Source organism: Propithecus coquereli, unplaced genomic scaffold (assembly GCF_000956105.1).
Source record: "Propithecus coquereli isolate 6110/MARCELLA unplaced genomic scaffold, Pcoq_1.0 Scaffold184, whole genome shotgun sequence".
NCBI lineage: Eukaryota > Metazoa > Chordata > Mammalia > Primates > Indriidae > Propithecus > Propithecus coquereli.
In genome coordinates, this window is record NW_012143190.1 from 2,976,267 (window position 1) to 2,996,436 (window position 20,170).

A 20,170-nucleotide genomic window follows, 5' to 3' on the forward strand; every position below is an offset into this window, starting at 1 on the left:
GTTTGGTAAGTATTTGAGCTTCAACAATTGTGTTGCTCTTACTGCCTCTCTTGCTCTCCCTGTCCTTGTGGATTTCTGCTTTATAACAACTGTTTCAGAGGCTCCAGAAGGAAGCTGAAGTCAACATATACTGTCCCTCCGCCACCTTTACCCAGAACCTCAACCTCTCCAGCTTTGAATCTCTTTATTCCCCAGACATATCTCAGTACACTTGCTCTTGCCTGATCGCTCTGCTTTTTTGTTCCTTCCATCGAAAGGAGATGCCCCATCCTCACATGTACATAAGCCATCGCTGTCAAATCATGCTTAGCAAGGAAAACATCAACCCACAGTTATGGTGAGATTTCCTCTGGGGAAGAGAGCTGTATCTCTCTGGAAGATACCTCCACATGGGCTTCAGATAAAGGCTGTCCGGCCTGAGGTTCCAGTCAGCAAATTCCACAACAATCAACAATACTCGATAGATTACAGAGAAACCAGCCAAGGGACTGAGTTTTGTATCCAGAATGCCAGGGGCCACAGCTGAAACCCTCTGGGAGGCCACATTCATGGAGAACTCTTTTGCACAGGGGTGTGCTAGTGCGAAGGACCCTTGACCCAGGCTGGCTTCCCCTCATGAACATAGGGTTGTTTTGTTCATGGCCATAGGAGCCCAATGTCTAGAATAGTGTATACTCATAGGAGGCCCCCCATTGTGTATACAGACTGGGGGGTACCCGGTAGGGTTCAAGGAGGTGGAGAGGCGCTGCATCTTGAAGACTGGGCAGAATTTTGCTGGCTGGAGAGGAGCTGGAAGGGTATGGGTGGCTGGTAAATCAGCTTAGGGCCAGCTCCCTTCTTAATGAAGAAGTGACTGATGGTGACATGTGGTAGGAACGGAGGAACATTCTGAATCATTACTTGGTCAGGACACAAATCTCTTAAATGTCATCAACACAATCTGCCTGAGAGAAAAACCATTACTTTCTGCCAAACACAGACCCTCCTGGAGAAACCTGACCCAGCACCTCGGGAGTCTCCCCAGAGGGCAGCAACTCCGTCAGCCAGAGGGAATTTCAGGGTTTTAGTTACAGACACCCAGAGTGCTCAAACGTCCATGCAAGGTTATGATCACCATGACATGCAACCCAGAACGGTTGTCTCAGTTCCTCCTTGGTTTCTTGAAAAGTGAAGTCTTTTCTGCCTGGGCCCCTGTAAGCAGAATGATTCTCCCCCGCACCCTCATTTGGGGTTCAGTGCCTGGGCCACCTCCATCCTCCTTGCTCATCTGAGGATTCAGCACGGTGGCTGACTCCTTGGAATGGCCAATAAGCACAATGAACCAGGGGCTGCCAGCCAGGGTCTGGAAACGGTGAGGCAAAAAGGGGTTTACTGAGCTGGGTTCCTAGGCGGCAGGAAGTTACTTACTGGTCTCTCCCGTGAGGGCCTAGGCCTGGAGAGTGGCTGGGGCCACGGGGCAGCAGGTGGGGGTACCGATGAGAGCCAAGGGCAGCTTGGCCAGGCCCAGGCAGGGAGACAGCAGGCTGGGTTCAGCCTAGCGTTTCCTCCCAGAGGCCCAAAGCGTGGGTGGGTGGGGCGCGGTGGGCGGGGTCCTCACAGCTGGTGGCGTTAGAAACCTCCCGAGCCACGGTGGGAGAGGGGCAGTCTAGAGAAATTGGCAGTGGGCCTGGGGCAGGGAGGGGGAGAAAGGGGCCTCGCGTTCCCTGAACGGCGGTGCTGGCTGCCCTGGCACGTAGTTCACTTCTGCAAGCACAGGCTGTCGTGAGCACGTCACCCGGGCTGCCAGGTTAACCGCCAGCCCAGGGCCTGTCCCGCTCCGGCTGACCCCCAGGCTCAAGGACAGCACGGCCGCGCCCCGGGTCCCCAGCCGCCCAGGGAGCGCCCTGTCCCTCCCACGGAAGCTGCCCCGCCCCACCCGTGACCTCCCTCCCGCCTGGGCCGCGCCGACTCCCCGAACTCAGAGAGGGAAGAGCGTGGAGGGGGCTAGCGGTCTGCGGCTGTAGGCGCGGGCACCTGGGAAACCCGCAGCGCGGGGGTGCGGTGCGAGCGTATACCGCCCCTAGGCGAGGCCGGCAGCCCAGCTCCTAGCCAGAGCGGACACGCCTCCTCGTCCGCGCCCCTCGCGGGAGGGGCTGGAGGGACAAAAGGGCATCTTCCAGAGCGCTCCTCCCCACGCCAGGGCTCAAGGTTATCATCACACAAAAAGCTCTGGTAGGAAAAGGCCCGGCCGGGTCATCGGGGCAGAGGGTACTGGTAGCAGCCCCGCGGGGCGACACCCCGACCCGCCGCCCGCGGACGTCGTGCGTCAGCGTGCTCAGCGCCCAGCTCCAACTTCCGCCCCTCCTCCCACCGCCAAGGGGGCACGCCCATTGGCGCGCGCGGGCCCGGCAGCCCAGTAGGCCCTTCCATCGTCCCGGATTGGCCCGGCCGTGCACTCACCAACCAATGGGGCCCTCCCCTGCCCTCGACCACGCCTCCCCCCTATGCGCGGGCGCGCGACCGCATCGTCCCGCCGGTGCGCGCCCCAGGCTCCCCGCCCCCTTTGCGCGCGCTGCTCCCCGCGGCCGCCGCTGCCTGTAACCTGCACCGCCAGGATGTGGCTGGGGGCTGACGTCGGGTCCAGATGTGGCCCCGGCCCCGCCCACCCCCGGGGCCGGGCCGCCCACACCGAGCCGCGGCGCGCACGGCAGCTGTCCCGCCTGCCACAATGCGCGGCGAAGCTGTGGCCACGACTTAGCGCGGTCGTCCCTAACGTCGCCGCTCGGCATCCTTAGGACAGGCCGCCCCTGACGCCGCGCGGGGAACCCACTGGCCTGTGCCCCCCCCATGCGTTCACTCTTCGGTGCCCGGCCGGGCCGGCGCCTCACGGACGCGGAGCCGCGCGGGTGACGGCAGAGGCGGCTGCGCGCCCAGCCCAGCCCAGCCCAGCCCGAGGAGAGGGCGCGCCGCGCCCCCGCCCCCCGCCCGCTCGCCGGAGACCGTGGGTGCGGATGCGCCGCTGACGACTCGCCACGACAAGCAGTGCCGCCGGCCCGCCGGCCGGAGCCCGCAGCATGGCAGCCGCCGCCTATGTGGACCACTTCGCCGCCGAGTGCCTCGTGTCCATGTCAAGCCGCGCGGTCGTGCACGGGCCGCGGGAGGGGCCGGAGTCTCGGCCCGAGGGCGCGGCCGTCGCCGCTACCCCCACGCTGCCCCGCGTCGAGGAGCGCCGCGACGGCAAGGACAGCGCTTCGCTCTTCGTGGTGGCGCGGATCCTAGCGGACCTCAACCAGCAAGCGCCGGCGCCCGCCCCGGGGGAGCGCAGGGAGGGCGCCGCGGCCCGCAAGGCTAGGACCCCCTGCCGCCTGCCGCCCGCGCCGCCGCCGGCCCCCGAGTCCGCCTCCCCCGGCGGCGGAGGCACTGCGGCCGCGCCCCCCAGCCCGGCGTGGAGCGAGCCTGAGCCCGAGGTGGGGTTGGAGCCGGAGCGGGAGCCGGGGCCCGCGGGGAGCGGCGAGCCCGGCCTCAGACAAAGGGGTCGGCGGAGCCGAAGCCGTGCCGACCTCGAGTCCCCGCAGAGAAAGCACAAGTGCCACTACGCGGGCTGTGAGAAAGTTTACGGGAAATCCTCGCACCTCAAGGCGCACCTGAGAACTCACACAGGTCAGTGGTGCGGCGCGGGCGCCAGAGCGCGCGGACGGGGCCGGCGTGAGCTGCCCGGCCACGGCCCCGGAGCCGCCGGCCGGGCGCGGGGCACAGGCGGTCGGAGGATGGTCGGGGCCTCGCCCTTTCCCCCGCCGCTCCGTCTACAGCTGCCCCGCGCTAGGCGTGAGGCGAGTCCGGGCTCTCAGAGCCGGCGCCCGCTCGGCGACCGCGCCCCCGCCGGGCACGCCCCCTCCCCGCGCGCGCTCGGGCGGGGCCGCGAGGGCGGATGTCGTCATCTGGGCCGGGGGCGGGGACCCAGCCCAGACCCGGGGGCGGCGCGGGCAGGTGCGGGCGGTGTGGGTGGGGACCGCAGGCGTCGCTGGTGACGGTGGGGCGCCAGGAGCCAGGGGGTTGGGTGGGTGTCTTCTCCCGAGTCCCTCCTCCTCCCCTCCCCCGCCGACTGGCCGCGCGCTCGGGAGGGGAGGGGCCGGCCCAGGCTCGCGGCGGGCGAAGTTCACGCGGGGACAGGACTCCTTTTAGCCACTCGGCACATTCTTCGCTCTCTTCTTCCTGTAATTTTTCCAGCGCACTAAGGTTTAATTTGTAGCCAGAGCCAGCCACCGCGCTGGGCGACGTGGGGGGCGGTCCCGGGTCCCAGTGCCCTGCCCGCGGCTCTTTGTGGGAGCCCCCGCCCATCCGGCCGGCGGGGGCGCGCCCTGCCCGAGGGGCTCTTCGTCTGGCGGCGTTTTCTCCAGAAAGGAGCGCCCTGCCCGCTGCCGGGCGAGACCGGGGCCCTCTTCCCAGCCCGGCTCTCACCTGCCCTGGGGCCGGATGCGGGCAGGCTGCACCTGCACGGGGGCGGGCCGCCTGAGCCCCGAGCCTGGAGGGTGCTGACCGCCGCCCGCCCCCACCAACCCCGGAGTAGTACTTCCCATCGCGCGGGCCCGGATCTTTGTAGTTGATTCATCTATGGCAGTTTTTTTTTTCTTTTTAAAATTTCAACACAAACACTTTAATGGATGGCAATTACCCTCTCCCAGTTTGCTTTAAAAAGTCGTCTGTTTCTCTTAGCTCGCGTAAACTCTTCTGTGACACTTAACTCTTCCACCTTTGGGGCAGGTTGGAAACCCATATATATAGTTAATACTGCTACCATGTTCCCAAGGGTTGCGTTTTTCTCATTTGTAACTTAGCTCAGATGCTGCTTAAAAGACATAAAAAGAAACTACAGCCTTCCATACCCTAGAGCTGAAGGCCCTTTTCTCCTGTACATTTGGAACTGAGCGGGCCCGAGGTCGCAGGTGAGGCGGGCGGATCTCGGACTAACTTTCTGCCTCCTGGTTCCTGGCCCCTTGCGGTGGCCACCCCAAACTACGTGGCAGGTGATGGGGTAGAGGGTGAAAGCGAGGCCATTTCCAGGCAATCTGGGTCAATTAAGGGTGCGTGGGCTGGGAGAGAGGTGAGGTTAGTGTAAGGCTCGGAGTTCGGCTTGGGAACGCAGCCTCCTGGGTGGGTGTGGCCGTGGGGGAGGGGCCAAGCTAGGTTCCCAGTCTGGCGGACCCTGCGTATAGGGTGGGGGCAGCGCTTGGGGCGTGGCTGGGGCTGAGATCCTTTTTGGAGGGCGAGGCTCCTGCTAGGCTGGGAACTTAATGATTGGGAAACCTGCGGGCGGTCTCAAGGGGGCCTCCCACCCAGGAACACCTGATAGCTGGCTTTGAGAATTGCGGAGAGGCTGGACTGGGGGAGGGACTCGCTGTCATGGGCGGGACCGGCTGAGCCCCGGCCTCAGCCCTGGGATGTTTTCTTGGTGGGCTTGCTCCCTCAGTCAGGCTGTGCAGGCCCTGAGCGAGCCCCTTGGCTAGAGAATTGGGGCAGAGGCGCTGGAGACCCGGGCCTCCCGCCACGGGGTTGGGTCCAGTCTCTTTGGAGTGTCTGGAAACTCAAGACAGGCAAAAGAGAATGGAACCGACCCTCTTTGCCGCAGTGTACGTCCGTTCTTAGAGCTGGGAGCCTGCTCCGCCCTTCAGGTGACCAGAGATCAGAGGTGCAACCAGGGTGATTGCAGGCCTCCAAGTCAGGAATGTATGGGGCTCCCTGCGGGGGTGTGTGGGGGGCGATAGGGGCAAGGGTTGGAAAAAATGCAGATTTCCAGGCCTTGGATGCTGACTTACTACAACCAGTTCCAGCCTGCCGCTGGGAACTGCGTTTTAACTGGTACCCCAGGTGAATCTAATTGTAAGAATTGCACATCCCAAAAACCTGCCCCTGGAGGGAGTCTGGTTCAGCAGCTGGTGGAGGACACCTCTGGGGAGCCCATTTCCAGTCCCTGCCGGGGTGTGCAGAGCCTAAGTCACTGATGGTGTTCATAGGGAAGAAGGGATAAGCTGGCCAGGGTGACTGAGAGGCTTGGCTACACTAGGATAGCTTCACTGCAGACAGGTTCAGAAGTGGGTGTGGTTTGGCCTGTGGGCCTCCAGAAGTGTTCCAGGAGTCTCTGCAGGCAGTGACTGAGGTCATGCCAGGCCCTCTACTCCAGTAAGACCCCTCTTCCCAGGACCCATAGTGATTTCATGGCAGAGTGAATTTCAAAACCACTTTAGCCAAGAAGGTAGCCAGGAGCTCTGTGCTGTTTAGGTCTGTGGCGAGGGATGGATTCCCAGACCTCCTTGGAGATGTCTGCCCTGACCACCTGGAAAGTCTTCAGGGAAATGAATTCATGTATGTGAAGACCCTTTGGAAGGTGCAAGGGTCAGCCTTGACTCTGGGGGCACCAGGCATCCCTTGGCCATGGCCCTGCTCTGGTCTCCCACCCCAGCCCCCCCGTACCCCCCCAACAGCTACTTGCAGAGAGCGTCCAGTCATGGTTAGCTGTGTGGTCTCCCACTCCCCCAGTAGTCATACTGCGGACAGGTTACCTTCTGTCACAGTTAGGTAATTGTTGATGTTATGGCAAATGCACAGTAAAACGAAACAAAAGAAAACATCTTTACAGTTCAAGCCACTTCTTGTTTGGCTGATCAGAACTTCCCAGCCCAGGCCTAGGAAGTTTGCTAAGACTAGCTTTGCAGAGCAGCAACACCAGAAGCAGATTTTCTTGGAGGCTCAGAGGCTTTGGTGTGAAAATTTGAGGACCTGGAGAAGGAAAGGCTGGGCTGGGGCCCTCCTGAGGGCAGCCGAGTTCCCTGACCCTGCCACGTCATACATCCAGAGATTCCTGTTTGCTATCCCAAGTGGTGGGGTTGGGCAGGCCCAGCTGCCTGGGAAAGGCAGCCTGTCAGAGTGGAGGGTGACTGGGTGGGAATTCCTTTGTCTAGGGCAAAGCCAGGCTCGTTGATGGCCGTCATGGCCAGCACTTTGTTCAGGGACGTGCCCAAGCCAGGGCTTTCCCCCATCACCCAGGCTGCAGTGGCCCTAGTTGTGAAACTCTTCAACAGTGCAGAAGTGTGTGCTCAGAATATGCAAGCCTCTCCCCCGACCTCTGGCTAACCACCATTACCCTATGTTGGTGCGTCTCTTTCCAGACTTTCTAAATGGATTTGCACATATACATACATGTGCATCCATGTAGACGTTTTTAAAAAATCCATAAGTAGGATCCTAGCAAACATATTCTTTTGCTAGGCTTTTGTTCTGTGTGTTTGCCTAAACAGGCATCTTCATTCTTTTTCATGGCTGTATGGTGTTCCAAAGCGTGGTTATATGGCTACACCATAATTTACTTAACCTTTCATCCATTGAAAGGACAGCCATGTTGCCTTTTTTGTTTCTTGCTCTAACAAGCCTTGCATTAGTGGACTCCAGTGCGTGTCTGCCTTGGCACAGAGGAGCTGACTTTTCTGTAGGATTAAGACCTGGTTGTGGTATCGACGGGGTTGATGAGTATTAGTTAAATCCCACATGGCATTACTATATTGACTTAAAAGACATTATGTTTTTAAAGGAAATGGACTGCAGTTCTTGGTTTCCCCTGTGCTGAGGGAGGGACCTGTTATGTCACCACCCTACCTTTTTGAAAATTTTTACTTCTCGCAGTTCTCCTTTTGCATGTGTGAGATCTTTGAGAACATTTAAAACAACACCAGCAAAACCACTATCATCCCCGCGCTCCTTGTGGCCGGCTCTCCTTTAGTTCTGGTTTTCCAGAGACTGGGGAGTGCCTGGTGAGCGCCCAGCCCCTGCAACCGCTAGGCGGGGGCTGCTGTGGTGCCATCTCCCCCTCCCTCCCTGCTGAAAGAGGGCTAGAAGTTGTCCTGGTGAGCAGGCTGATAGTACCATGGACCACAGGTCATTTAATCAGTAGCCCCATGTGTGGGGCTTAAACTCTCTGGAACACAGCAGAGGTAGGGCTAGATCCTTCCAGGCAGGTGTGGAGAAGCCCATGCCTTAAGGTGAGCTTCTGACAGCCCCTCATGCCTGTTGGATCCTGTTTGCTCCCACTTTGCACATAGCTTTTAATCCAGTTGGTTATTTGGTTCCTCGACTTAGCAAACCAAAAGGGGAAGGAGAAATACATAGATAGTAGCTGAAGGCAAGGGAGGAGACAAACCAGCAAGTTGTGGGCATATGCACGTGTATGTATGTATGTTTAAGTGTAAAATTGAAGAAACCCCACACAGTTGAACAGTACTGCAACAAATGGGCATTTGTTCATGGAGGGACATGTCATTCCCCAGTGGTCCCTGAGGCCTGCCCGAGAGACCTGTGATAACTAACATACATAACAGTCATCTTGCGATATTAGGGCATTGTAAAGTGTGTCTGGTTTGCACTTTAAGAAGGCAGTTGAAATAGTTTTAAAAATAAAAACTCCTAGAATGGTATGCTCAGCTCTCATAATCCTGTCTTAAGACTTCTAGACTGCTTGCCAGGGGGCAGATATTGTTCTGTTTGCATTATTTTATATCACATTATTTAATCTTTGCAAGGACTCTATGAAATGGACACTATTATTATTACTAATTTTCAAATAAGGAAACGAAGGCTCAGATGAATTAAGAAACATGCCCAAGGTTACACCACAAGTGAGGGTGGTGCAGGGGCTTGGAGCCCGGGTTTGTGCCTGGGCAGCTGCTCGAGTTGGGTGTACCCACTGTGCCTACTGCCACTCCTGTCTGGACCTGCGTTGTGCCAGCAGGTGAGCAGGGCCCCATGGGATTAGAAGCCTGCACATCCCGCACACTGCTTCCCACGCACGTTGTTATTACTTCTGAAATGTTAAGGGAATAGAACAGTGAACACTCATATACTCTTCCCCTAAATTCATCGGTTAATATTTTGCCACATTTATCTCCTTTCCTCCTTCCCTTTTTTCTCTATTGTATTTTTCTCCCGTTTCTGTGTCTCCTCTCTTTAGATATTGTATATGACATTATTTGATGTACAGTCCATATTCTGTCTCCCTAATGATCCCTAACATGTCCCATATAGGATTCAGGATCCAGTTTATCACGCATTGCATTTGGTTGTCCTATCTCTTTAGTTTGCTTTAGTTTAGGATATCTGCCACCATCTTTTGGTCTTTTGTTGCTTTGACATTGTAAAGATAGAGGCCTGTTGTTTCATAGAACATCTTACAATCTGGATTGGCCTGATTGTTTCCTCATGATGAGGCACTGCTTAAACAAATAGTGGTGTAAAATACTACATAAGTGGCATTGGGCACTTCCATGGTACCATGGAGGGAGCACAGGATGTCAGCTCAGCCCGTTGTGGGGTCATGTGGTTAAGGTGGTCCACCAGCTTCAACCCCTTCTGTTTACCTCGTTGGCTTCTACCTCATAAAGTCTTTTAAAGTCAAAGGACAACTTGGGGGAGGTTTAGGTGCTCCTTTCCCCAAAGAAACAAGACACCCTAATTTTACTTTGAATGAAGATGTTTCCAGGTGGTATTTATAACCAGCTCAAGGGGTAGTTGTGAGTGTGTTCTTGGTCGGCCCACCCGAGTGCCAGCCAGCGCCCATAGGCAGTGTGTCTCCGAGGCCTGGGAGGGCCTACAGCTGATGACACCCTTAAAGTGGGGCTTTACATGCTTTTAAGAAAAAAACAAATATTGACCCAAGTCCAGACACCTCACCTGAGCCTGTTTTTCTTTCCTTTCATAGCCCTAAATGGGATTATTTTCTTGAGAAGTCAACTTCCTGTCACGATGGGAATAAACTTCTCTCCAGCTTGGCAGCTCCAAAGCAGCTGCTGTACTTGACATGGTAGAGACAGCTGCCAACGCAGTCCCCAAGGGCGAGAGGTGTACAGAAGGCTTTGGCCACCGCTCGGGGCCAGTATAACGGACACTTGAACTCCAACTTCTTCCTCTTATTGGCACTGATTGGACAGGAGGCACTTGTGAGACAGGAGAAATCCTCACCCAGCCAGAAGCTCTGCTGTTTGACCACACACACACATACACATACATGCCCCTATACATACATGTACATGACATACATACTTATATACGTATGTAAGTGAATGTGTCATCCTGTTCATTGTTGTGGCTGAACCGAGCATCCAGACCTGGAACACAGTGGCCATGTTGGACCTCTGATTTCTAGTTCAGCTTCAGATCTGAGAGTCTGTCCTCATCCCCAGCAACTGTGGATCAGCTGTTTGTGAGTCAGGCTCTTGGGGGAGGCATGGAGTTTCCTCAGCTGAACTAGGGCTGTGGTAGAGAGGCTGTTCGTCTGCCCCTCCACCCCCCATTTTAGTGACCTGGCTCTGTCGTGTCTTCCACAATGCCCCCGATCCCCTCCTGACCCAGACCTGGGTTGTGGTAGCCATTGGCTGTTGGGCATTGTGTGTGTGTGTGTGTGTGTGTGTGTGTGTGTGTGTGTGTGTGTCGGGGGACACAACATCGCACCACAGACCTGAAACACAGCCTTTACAAGTCCCTAGTTTTTACCACATCATTCTGGACAGACAGGACAGAGGGCACACTTCCACAGGTTTTTTTTTTTGAAGGGGGGGATAATCTGTTTATCATTCTCCATTTTTGAAGCTCATCGCACAAAAACACTTGCTAACCAGAAACTTGGCCACACTGTGTGGCCATTGGCCAGCCTGTCCCAAGGTGACCTGTTTGGAGAAGCACTGAGGCCTGATGCCTCAGATTAAATGTCCTTGTACTGCTGCCACAGGGCGTGGCCTGCTTTGTGTGGGTGGGTGACCCTCGGTCCCCGGGCACAGGGCACAGGCTTATCTCTTCGGAGCTGGAGCCCAGGGTGCATCATGGAAGAGCTTTGCAAGAAATGAGGGCCCCAGTCAGAAATCACTCCCCTAGGAGCACATGGCTCTGTGCCTGCCCTGGGCTCCCATCTCAGAAGCAGCTTCTGAAGGTGGAGTTCTGGCAAGTGCCTGTCTTTTGTAAACACGGGCCAGTTGGAAGGAAGCCGAGGAATGGGTTGAGGGCGAAGTGAGCTCTGAGGAGCCCAGCGGCTTCCCTAAACCCCCCACCCTTCCCATAGCCACTGCACAGATGTTGGGAGGGGGTCAGCAAGATGGTGACTGAGCAGCCTGGTTAGGGGGCCTAGGTCGGATCTTCACTGGAACGCTGGCAGTCAAATGATCCTTCCCCAGCCTGGCCTCGGTGGAGGACACATCTGCCTTCCTCTCCTAGTACAGAGAGCCCTTGAACACAGTGGAGAGCCTCGTGGCCATTTGGGACAGCGAGGGCCTTGTGGCTCCATATGTGGGACCTCCCCACTCACTCATGGGATCCCAGGGCAGGTCAGTGGCTCTTCTCAGGGGCTAGAATCACCGCTGGGAACGCGTCCAAGCTGTGGATGGTTGTGGCAGGGTGGGAGGTGGGCAGGTGCTCCCTGGAGACTTTCCAGGTATATGTGGGTTAAGGAGACCAGAGGGTCTGTCATGGGCCACACCCAAGTATGTACAGGACCTGTGAAATAGCCAGGAATTTCCTTCTCCTGTAAATTCTTCCTTTGAGCATTTTCACTGTCTTTAACTTTTTTATTGTATAAATGCTCACTGAACAGAAAAAGAATAAAGTGAAGTTAGGGCTGTAGGTGGAAGTTAAAGGTAATGGCAGAGCACAAATAGGGGTTTTTGCAAGAAAGAGTTGGAAAAGAGATTGCAAACAGAGAAAAGGCATATGTGAGTCTCAGAACCCTGGGAGGGGCCCACAGGTCTTTGGCCTCAGGCTACCAGGAGGGTTAAGGCTGCTTGCCTGGGCTGCTTGCTTATTGGCTGGGCCAGCTGTTCAAAGGCTAGTGTGGTTCCCGGAGAGGGTCTGGGAGCTGGGGCCAGCACCCTGCTGCACCTGGGCATCATACCAACAACAAACCCCAGCATGTTTTCATTGAATAAGGGATGATAACTGTGAGTTAATTACGTAGTTGCCACTTACAAATCTAAGACGTGTAGAAGTGATAGGTAGTCTGGTCATTTGGCTGTCTGTTATCTTGGTTGACACATTTTGGCCTGTCTGCTTTCCAGACTTACTGCTGCTTTTCCTCTCCCCACCAGCCAGCCATGTCTAGTTTACCCGTTAGTCACTAATGGTGTCCTTGTCTCTACCCCTGTGGCCCTTTCCAACTGGGGGTGCCGAGCGACCCGAGGCAGAGTGGATGGGGACTCAGGTCGCCTCCATCCGATTGCTGAGGTCTCACCTGCTTCCTCTGCTGGCCTTACGCTCGGAAGGATTTCCCTGTGCTTGTTCATCAGTTGCCATTTTTGTCTCCTAGCACAGGTGATGTGGTGGGAGGCGGCTCCGGCAGCAAGCAAGGGTCTACAGGGACTCTGGCCCCCTACAGCGATCCGTGGTTGGGATGGGTTCTCAAGGTTTGATTGCCTTTTTCAGAGGGCTGTCTTTTTCTGTTTGCACAGTAAGCCCCTCTAAAATTACAGTCGTGCATCACTTAACAACGGATACATTCTGAGAAGTGCGTTGTTAGGTGATTTTGTCATTGTGTGAACATTGTAGAATGTACTTACACAAACCGAGAGGGCAGAGCCTGCTCCCTAGGCTGTATGGTGTGGCCTGTTGCTCCCAGGCTACAAACCTGTATAGCGTGTGACTGTACTGAACACTGTGGGCAGTTGTAACACAGTGGTAAGTGTTTGCGTATCTAAACATATGTAAACATAGAAAAGGTACAGTAAAAATATAGTATTCTGATCTTATGGGACCACTGTTGTCTGTGGGGTCCGTCAGTGACCAAAACATTATATGACTCATGGCTGTGCTTTGCTGCTTGGCCTACAGTGCCAGGGCATTCTCTGGGTGAGTCTGAGTGGCTCTGTAGGATGCCACCTTTCGTCAAGCTGTAGCATTTTACGTCATGTCCCCTTTGTGACTGGCGTAGCGAGGAGCCCACTAGTGTCTGCTGTCATGGACATCGTGCCGTGTTGGTGAGCAGGCAGGTGGTTTTCCTGAATGACTGTCAGGCCTTTGAGTTTTACAGGAAACTCAGCCTTGGCTACTTACAGGTTCTGATTTGAAGCTACCCTAGTAATGGACTGGGTATTACATGTCAGCATTTTGCTTGGGACAAATTACATCATTCTTAAATTGACTCACTTTAGCCTTTGATAAATTTCAGTGTTTATTTCCCTTTCCCCGATCTTCCTCATTGCCCTGAATTATGAGCCGAGCATTAAATTCCTTTGCACATTCAGCACTGCACACGGGCTCAGAAGACAGATGTTAATATCTACGCGTGAGTGTGTATATGTGCATGTGTATGTGTGCGCCTGTATTTGCATGTGTATGCACACGGATGTGCGTGTGTATGCACGCTTGTGTGCGCATGTGCACACGTGGTCAGCCATGCAGCCAACTCTCAGAATAATTGTTCTGTTGGAAGCAAGCCAGTCTCCAGGCGTCTGGCCAGGTGGTGCAGGCTACAGCAGAGATGTTTGTTTCTCCTGGTCCCGTGAACCCCAGTGGGACTGCATCCACTTAAAGGCCTATCCCTGCGAGAGCAGGGAAGGAAGGAAGGAGCAGTGTGCTGAGCTGTGGCTGTGCAGGCAGGACCAGCCTTCATGGTGGAGGGGGGGACTCCGGAGCTGAGCTGGAGGGTATGTACTCTTCATCCCTGATGGGGACACTCCATCTGGGGCCATTCTGACCCCAGGTCTCTCTTCTCCTCCTCTACAAGCCGGGGGGCCCAGCAGCCTAGTGTGGGGTCCTGGCCCTGGCCTGAATGGATGGGAACTGAGCTCTTTGGCTGCCGGGCCAAGGGTGCAGCCTAGCCTGGTCCTCACTTCATGGACTCCTTGTACTCTTGAGATCTGAGTGTGTTTCTAACCTGCCTTCAGGAGTTTCTGACCCTCAGGACAAACAGCAGGTGGGTGTTTAGGGGAGCAGGGCCCCAGGGCTTGAGGAGGGCTGGTGAAGGCTCCTCTCCTTTGTGCTTAGTCTGGGAGACCCTGTGGGGGAGGCTGTGGCTTCCTCTTTTTGCCCTCTGGGGACGCTGTGGTGGCCCATCCCTTGGGGTATTGAGAGAAGGTGGCTTGGTTGGCTCTTCCTGGTCGCAGACGCGGTCCTCCTACACGGGAAAACTGGAGGTAAACACTGGGTTGCCTTGGCAACCGGGCTGCGCTAAGGCTTAAAGTGCTTGTGGCTAGTGAAGTTCCCATCATCTCGAGTTTCTAGGATGGGTTTCTATTTTGATTTTTTTTTTTAATTAGCTTGAATGACTAAGTTACCAAAATGGCTGACCTGGTTCCTATAATTTCTTAATAAACATTTGTCTTCCCTTTATAGGAGGAACATTTCAGTGATTCATTGAGTTTTTCTCTTAGGTGGTGGCAAGGCCCTGGTGAGGCAGGGCAGGGCGGGGGTGCACAGAGGGCCCCCCACTGCCACAGCCAGCAGGGCCACAGGCCAGGAGAGTGCTGGCCGAGGTCCATAGGCTGGAAACAGTTACATAAACACCACACGAGGATTTTAGTGGCTTTAAGGCTGATAAAGTTATGTGGAAAATTTTGGGGAGATGCCTGTCTCCTTTGGGAGTGTTGGGATATCCCTAACTGTAGCTTCCAGAAGCTGTCGGACAGACCGAAAAGTCTGTCTGAGCCCACAGAATGCCCTCCCCACCCACTGCTGGACTCTCCTGCCAGAAGCCTGGCCCTCTCCCCAGAGATCAAGGCGTGAGCTTGTTTTACACCTTGGTGCAGTTGAGTTTTTGGTGTTTGCTGTTAAACTCTAACTGCTTGTGCGGGTGGCCTGGGCTGGCTGCACACGGTCAGTGCCTTCCTGCCTCCTTGCTCACTGTCGATGGGCCTAGGCAGCGCCTTGCAGTGGGAGGATGCAGCAACAGTTTCTTGTGTGGGCCTGGCCTTTCACCTTGTGTTTCACTGGGCTTCCCACCCATAAATTACCTTGTGCAGAGTCACCCGCCCCGTGGAGGAGCCAGGTGAGTGTATAAGAAAATGGCTTCATTCATTTTATCATCAGTAGGGCTGACCCAGGTCACCCTGGTGGGTGGTGTGTCCTGTGAGCTGCTCTGCAAAGTCACACCCAGGTCTTTATTGTAGGTGTGCAGGGCCACTTGGGGCCTTGTCATGACAAGGGCCCTCAGACTCGGGATGTGCTGAGTTGCACTGAGCTGCCCTCTCTGCCCTAAGGGCCAACCCCAGGCACAGACCTGTGTGGAAAGCCAACCCTTGCAGCACAGACTGTTGCCGTTGCCATGGAGGCAGGGCCCCCAACCTAGCACTAAAGAAAATGTCTAGATTTGCTGCATTTATTTTTGAACGAGGTCCTGGTGTTGCTTGTTCACACCTCAAGTCTCCCAGCTCTCCACGTTGGTCGCCAGGCAGCTCTCCCATGGTAGGATGCAGAGCCCCTGGTGGCATCCCCCCCTCCCCCGCATCCCTTCTCGTCTGGGCACTGAGCCACCGCCTTGTCATCCTTTGTCTCTTTTGTAAAGCAGAAACAGTCCTGGTGACACAACCCCTTTCAGGGATGTATACAGAATTTGATTCTTTGGTGAATTTACTTTTTGTAGTATTTAAGAAAAAGCTCAAGTTAAACATACTGAAATGGTATTGAAAAGTGGTAAAGGAGTCCAAAGCAGGAACACCTTTGGGAGTTTTGTGAGATACCCAGTGTCTCTGTGTTTGTAAGTCCTGACAGCCCGGGCTCTGCGCTTGGAGCCCATGTCATCACTGCATCTCTCTTCCTAGACAGCCATGGCGAGTTTGACTCCATAGATGTTGTATTTTAGTAATCTTCTTTAGGAGCTTCCCAATATCTTCTTTTTTTTTTTTTAATCAGAGAAAAGCCTTTTTGCGGGGTTGTGCTTTGTTATTTAAACAGAGAGACAGTGTGTCATATTGATGAGGACCACTGGCTGTGGAGTCACAACAGGTTGAGCCCACCTGTGGGTTTTCATCTGTAGAGCAGGTCTGGTCATGCTGACCTCTGAGGCGCAGATGAGGAGAATGTGGATGAGGCACTGAGCAGGAGGGCGTTTATGTGCGGGCTGTGCGTGCATGTGCGATTAACCTCCAAGAGTAGAATTTTATCCCCTGCAACATTGCCGTGGACACCTGAATGAACGGACGCTTTTACTGTCTGATCTTTTGAAAAGAAACAGGCACATAGACAATTTAGAACTATTTTTTTTTAGGTAGGTACTGGGTCATTCCCTAGGATTTTTACAGCCTTCCCAGAGTGCCCTGTGGCAGGGCTTGTGGGGTGAGCCTCACGGCATGGAAACTTCAGGTTCATCCAGCTTCAGCTTCATGTCTATAAAATTTCCACCTCAGGGATGCTGGAGAATGAACCAAGACCCAGCTGCAGAAAGGCGGTACAGACTGTGAGGTGTCAGGAGCATCCTGTTGTTTCTATGGAAACCCCATTGCTGGGCACCAGGCTGTGCTCAGACTAGGGAGTAGCAGCCTCGTCTCAGGTGAGGCTCATTTGATATTAGGGAACCCAGCCCTCCCAGGTACCACAGGCTGTACCTGGCCAGACTCTAATTAGCAGAAGTAGCTGAACTAAAACCTTGATCTTGAGGTGAAAGACTTGGTCTCCAGTCATCAGAGCAGTTCTGGACAAGCCCACCTGTTTCAGGTGGACTTCGGTGTTGCCCCTCCACTCAGTCAATGATCTTGGACCATCTCATGATGCTAGCAGGTGGCTATGCCAATCCTGCTAAGTGACCCCACTCAAAGGGAAGGACTTTATGAGATAGGACATACTCTGGAGAGTATGACTTTCTGAAGTCATAAGACTTTCTGAAACATGCAATCTTGGTCAATGGTGACGACCGACCCCTCGGGGAGGCCATTGCCCTGCTTACTACCCAGCCTCTCCTGAGGCCCAGGTGCCGTGATGGGTTTCGTAACTGGCAGCCCTTCTTCGGCCCAGAACAACAGAAATCCCGTCTGCAGAAAAACTTGCTTCACTTGACCACTTTATAACAGCTGCTTCAAGTGGAGGGAGCCCGTCGCTGCTGTCAGCATCGTAGACGTCAGCAGCCCAGGAAATCCCACTCAGGACTTACGTCTGCTATTTTTGTGTCTTGCCTGGGCTTCTCTTGTTTCAGCAGGCATTCCACTTCTTGTTTACAGGAGTAATTGCCTTCATGAGCTTTGGGCCATCTGCGGATACATTTTTTTTCCTTTATTTTCTTTCTTTTTTGGGACAGCAATTCTATGTTTGCAAATATGAGAATTGTTTCCTAAAGGGAAGCACGGAAGCATGCTTGAGGCTGGCTTTTCAGCTGTTGAACCACGGTTTCATCCCCTTTCGTGCTTTCTTTCCATCTTCTAGTAAGTGTGTTTAACATCAAAATGCTTCCTGTGTGGTCTGAGGTGAATATTTTGAATGACTCTAAGTGAGAGTGTTGCCTTCCTTCTCTCCTGACATCGTTTCAGAGGGTACTTGTGAATGTCCCACCAGGCAGAGCCTGCTTGCTGGGTGGGGTTAGGGGCTGTTCCTGGGCTTGAGGTTTCCACGTCCTCCTGCTGGCTTGGGCCCTTTGTTTGGGCACAGGAGGATGCTGAGGCACAGGTGCCATCTTTGTGCTCTGCTCAGGTGGCCTTGAGTGAGCGTCTTCCCTCTTCTGCTCTGAGCTGAGCCAGGGCCTGTCCTGCACCCCTGCTCAGGGCCTGCCAGCTCAGGTGTCCACTTGGGACCACGCTGGGAGAAACAGCAGCAAGACCTGCAGAGGCCAGGTGCATGCAGCCTCCCAGGCAGCCTCCTGTGGATCCCAAGCCTGCGTGTGCACTGTCCCGGGCCTCACCCCCAACAGTGGGAGGGAGACCAAACTTGAGGCTTCTCACTTCAGGGAGAAGGCAAGGAGACCCAGTGGGTGTGTCCAGCCTTCCGTGGGGACCAGCGGGCGGCCTGGGTGCTCATGGGCCTTGGCGGGGTCCTTGTGCCCACCGGTGCTGGCAGCATCCTGAACCACAATAATGTGAACTGGATTTTATGTTAGGAGACAACCGCAGGAAATGACCTGGAAACGTTTTCTGCCTAAACTGCCCATTGTCATTGAGAGCTGCCTGCTCCAGCTTTCCAGCAGTGTACATGGCTCAGCAGGCCAAGTTGAGTCCTGGGAGGGAGATATTTCAACTGACCGTGGGTCACCGTGACTCCACATGGTCTCCTTGGAAAGGCCCGAGGACACTTTGCTTGCACAGAATTAACTGTCTCCTCAGTCTTCCTTGAGGGCCCCATGTGGCTGTCAGGCTTAAATATTTCTTCCTTGGGAAGGCCTCTTGTCCCCCTGCCTCTATCTACACTTTCCTTTGGTGTGCTAGTGGTCTGTCTTTGAGTAATAATGTGCTTAGTGTCCCTCCTCGCTGGGAGACTGCCCATCATCACTAGGCAGAGATGGAGAGCCACACATTGCATGTGGCCCCTGCCGGACTGCTGCTCAGTAAATACTGGTGCACACATGGCCTGGCTGTCAGGGGTGACTTTGGCCCTGGGTGATGCTCCCCAAACCCCTGGGACAAATATCCACCAACATCTCCGCACCTACCTCCTGTTAGACCCTGGTACCTACATTGTCCTGGGCCTACCTCTCCAGCTCCAGAGGCGGAGCGCCCCCCCATTCCCGCGCCCACATCCATGCAGATGTGGATACGCCTGGAGGGTGGCAGGCACCTTGTCTCACGCCCGTCCTTGTGGCAGGACTGGAGGAGTGTCAACAGAGAGTGGTCTCCTGTGCATCTCCATTGCCCATCCTCACCTGCATTTTCAGACTGGAGCACCTGAGAACGAGCTGTGGCTGGATGTTTCCATGCATCCAGCTGGCAGGGGTGCCATGGACCAAAGCCAGGAATCCCCAGCCACCCAGACACTGGCTAGACATGGCTCCTCAGTGCCCTGGCTGGTAGCCTTTGCCTTTCAGGGTGGCCTCTAACCCCACTGTCACAGGCCTGGCCCACAGCAAAAGGGCTCACTTGTTTCTTAGGAGCTGAGGCCAGGTCGGCTGGGCTGAGGGCAGGTTTCTCTCCTGCATGGGGATGGTTTGGGCTGAAGGGAAGGGAGCGCCCCTAATGTGGCTGGCTGGCAGAGGATTTGTTCTAAGAATGTGAAGAATGAGTCCTGGTTTTTGAGTCTGCCGATTTCTGTTCTAAAGGCTATAGGACCTTGCTTTTTAAAAAAAAATCTCATGGAATCAGTGCAGAATAGAGCTGGGGAGCATGTGGAGTGGAGCAGGACGGAGGGTGGGAGGGATTTTGGCCTTAAGCTGCCCAGGCACTCTCCATCCGCACCCAAGGACAGCCTGCAGCAGGGTGTCTGTGTTGTGTGAGGCCAGCATAGCGTCCTCCCGCTGCCCTCCTCCCCCTGATGTGGAGTGGAGGAGGGCAGCTGAGTGGACTGTGGAGGAGGGGCCACGGGTAACCAGGAGAAGGCCAAGGTGCCAGCCTGGTGGCCCCCTGTAATCATCCTGAGCATTCAGCCATGGTGCTTCTGGAGAGGTGCAGGCCGGCCTTTGGGCTGGGCCAGGGAGTGTGAGCTGTTGAGGTCTGGGGCGGCTGCTTCCACGCTGTGGGGTTGGTGTTCCCCGCTAGCCCTTCAGAGGGTGCTGCCCTGGCCTCCCACCTTTGTGCAGGTGGGGGTCGGGTCTGGGCCCCATAGGGTCAGGCAGGAGGAGACAGCGATGAGATCCTGGCTGCAGCTGGGGCAGAGCAGGGCAGTCCGGAGGCAGGCGAGCTCCCCAGGACCCCGATTGGCCCTGCGGTCGGCGTGAGAAGCACCAGGACCAGGGGAGGGAGGAGAAGGTGGCTGGGGGTCAAGGGTGTGGTGGCTGAGGTGGGTAGTGAGGTGGGGGCTGGCCCAGCTAGGGGCACATACCAGACCGGGCTGTGTTTGCGGGGTCAGGAGACAGTGCTAGGGGTGGGGGATGTGGGTATTCTTTACTCGTTCCCTGAGTGTCATGAGGGGCTTGGCTCTGGCTGGTGCTTCTGTCCTTTGAGGACGTGGTAGCTGTGAGAGTACTGCTGTGTGGCCCACCCCATACACCGCTCTGCAGGCCTTGAGGCCTGGGCCCTGCACCTTAACGCTGCTCCAGTTGGGGCGGGCGCCCCTGCCTAGCCTGGGGGCCTCCCACTCATCCAGTGCCTGCCTGGAGAGC

General features: G+C 55.5%; 1 protein-coding gene across 1 annotated transcript in view; it reads left to right on the forward strand.

Annotated features, from left to right (window-relative positions):
* Window positions 1-2,684: 2,684 nt before the first annotated feature.
* Window positions 2,685-20,170, forward strand: part of KLF13 (Kruppel-like factor 13) — a 43,085-nt gene continuing 25,599 nt past the window's right edge. The window contains exon 1 of the mRNA XM_012642720.1: window positions 2,685-3,639. Within this exon, the coding sequence (XP_012498174.1) occupies window positions 3,054-3,639 (586 nt within the window). The 5' untranslated portion in view covers window positions 2,685-3,053. The remainder of the gene's footprint in view (window positions 3,640-20,170) is intronic.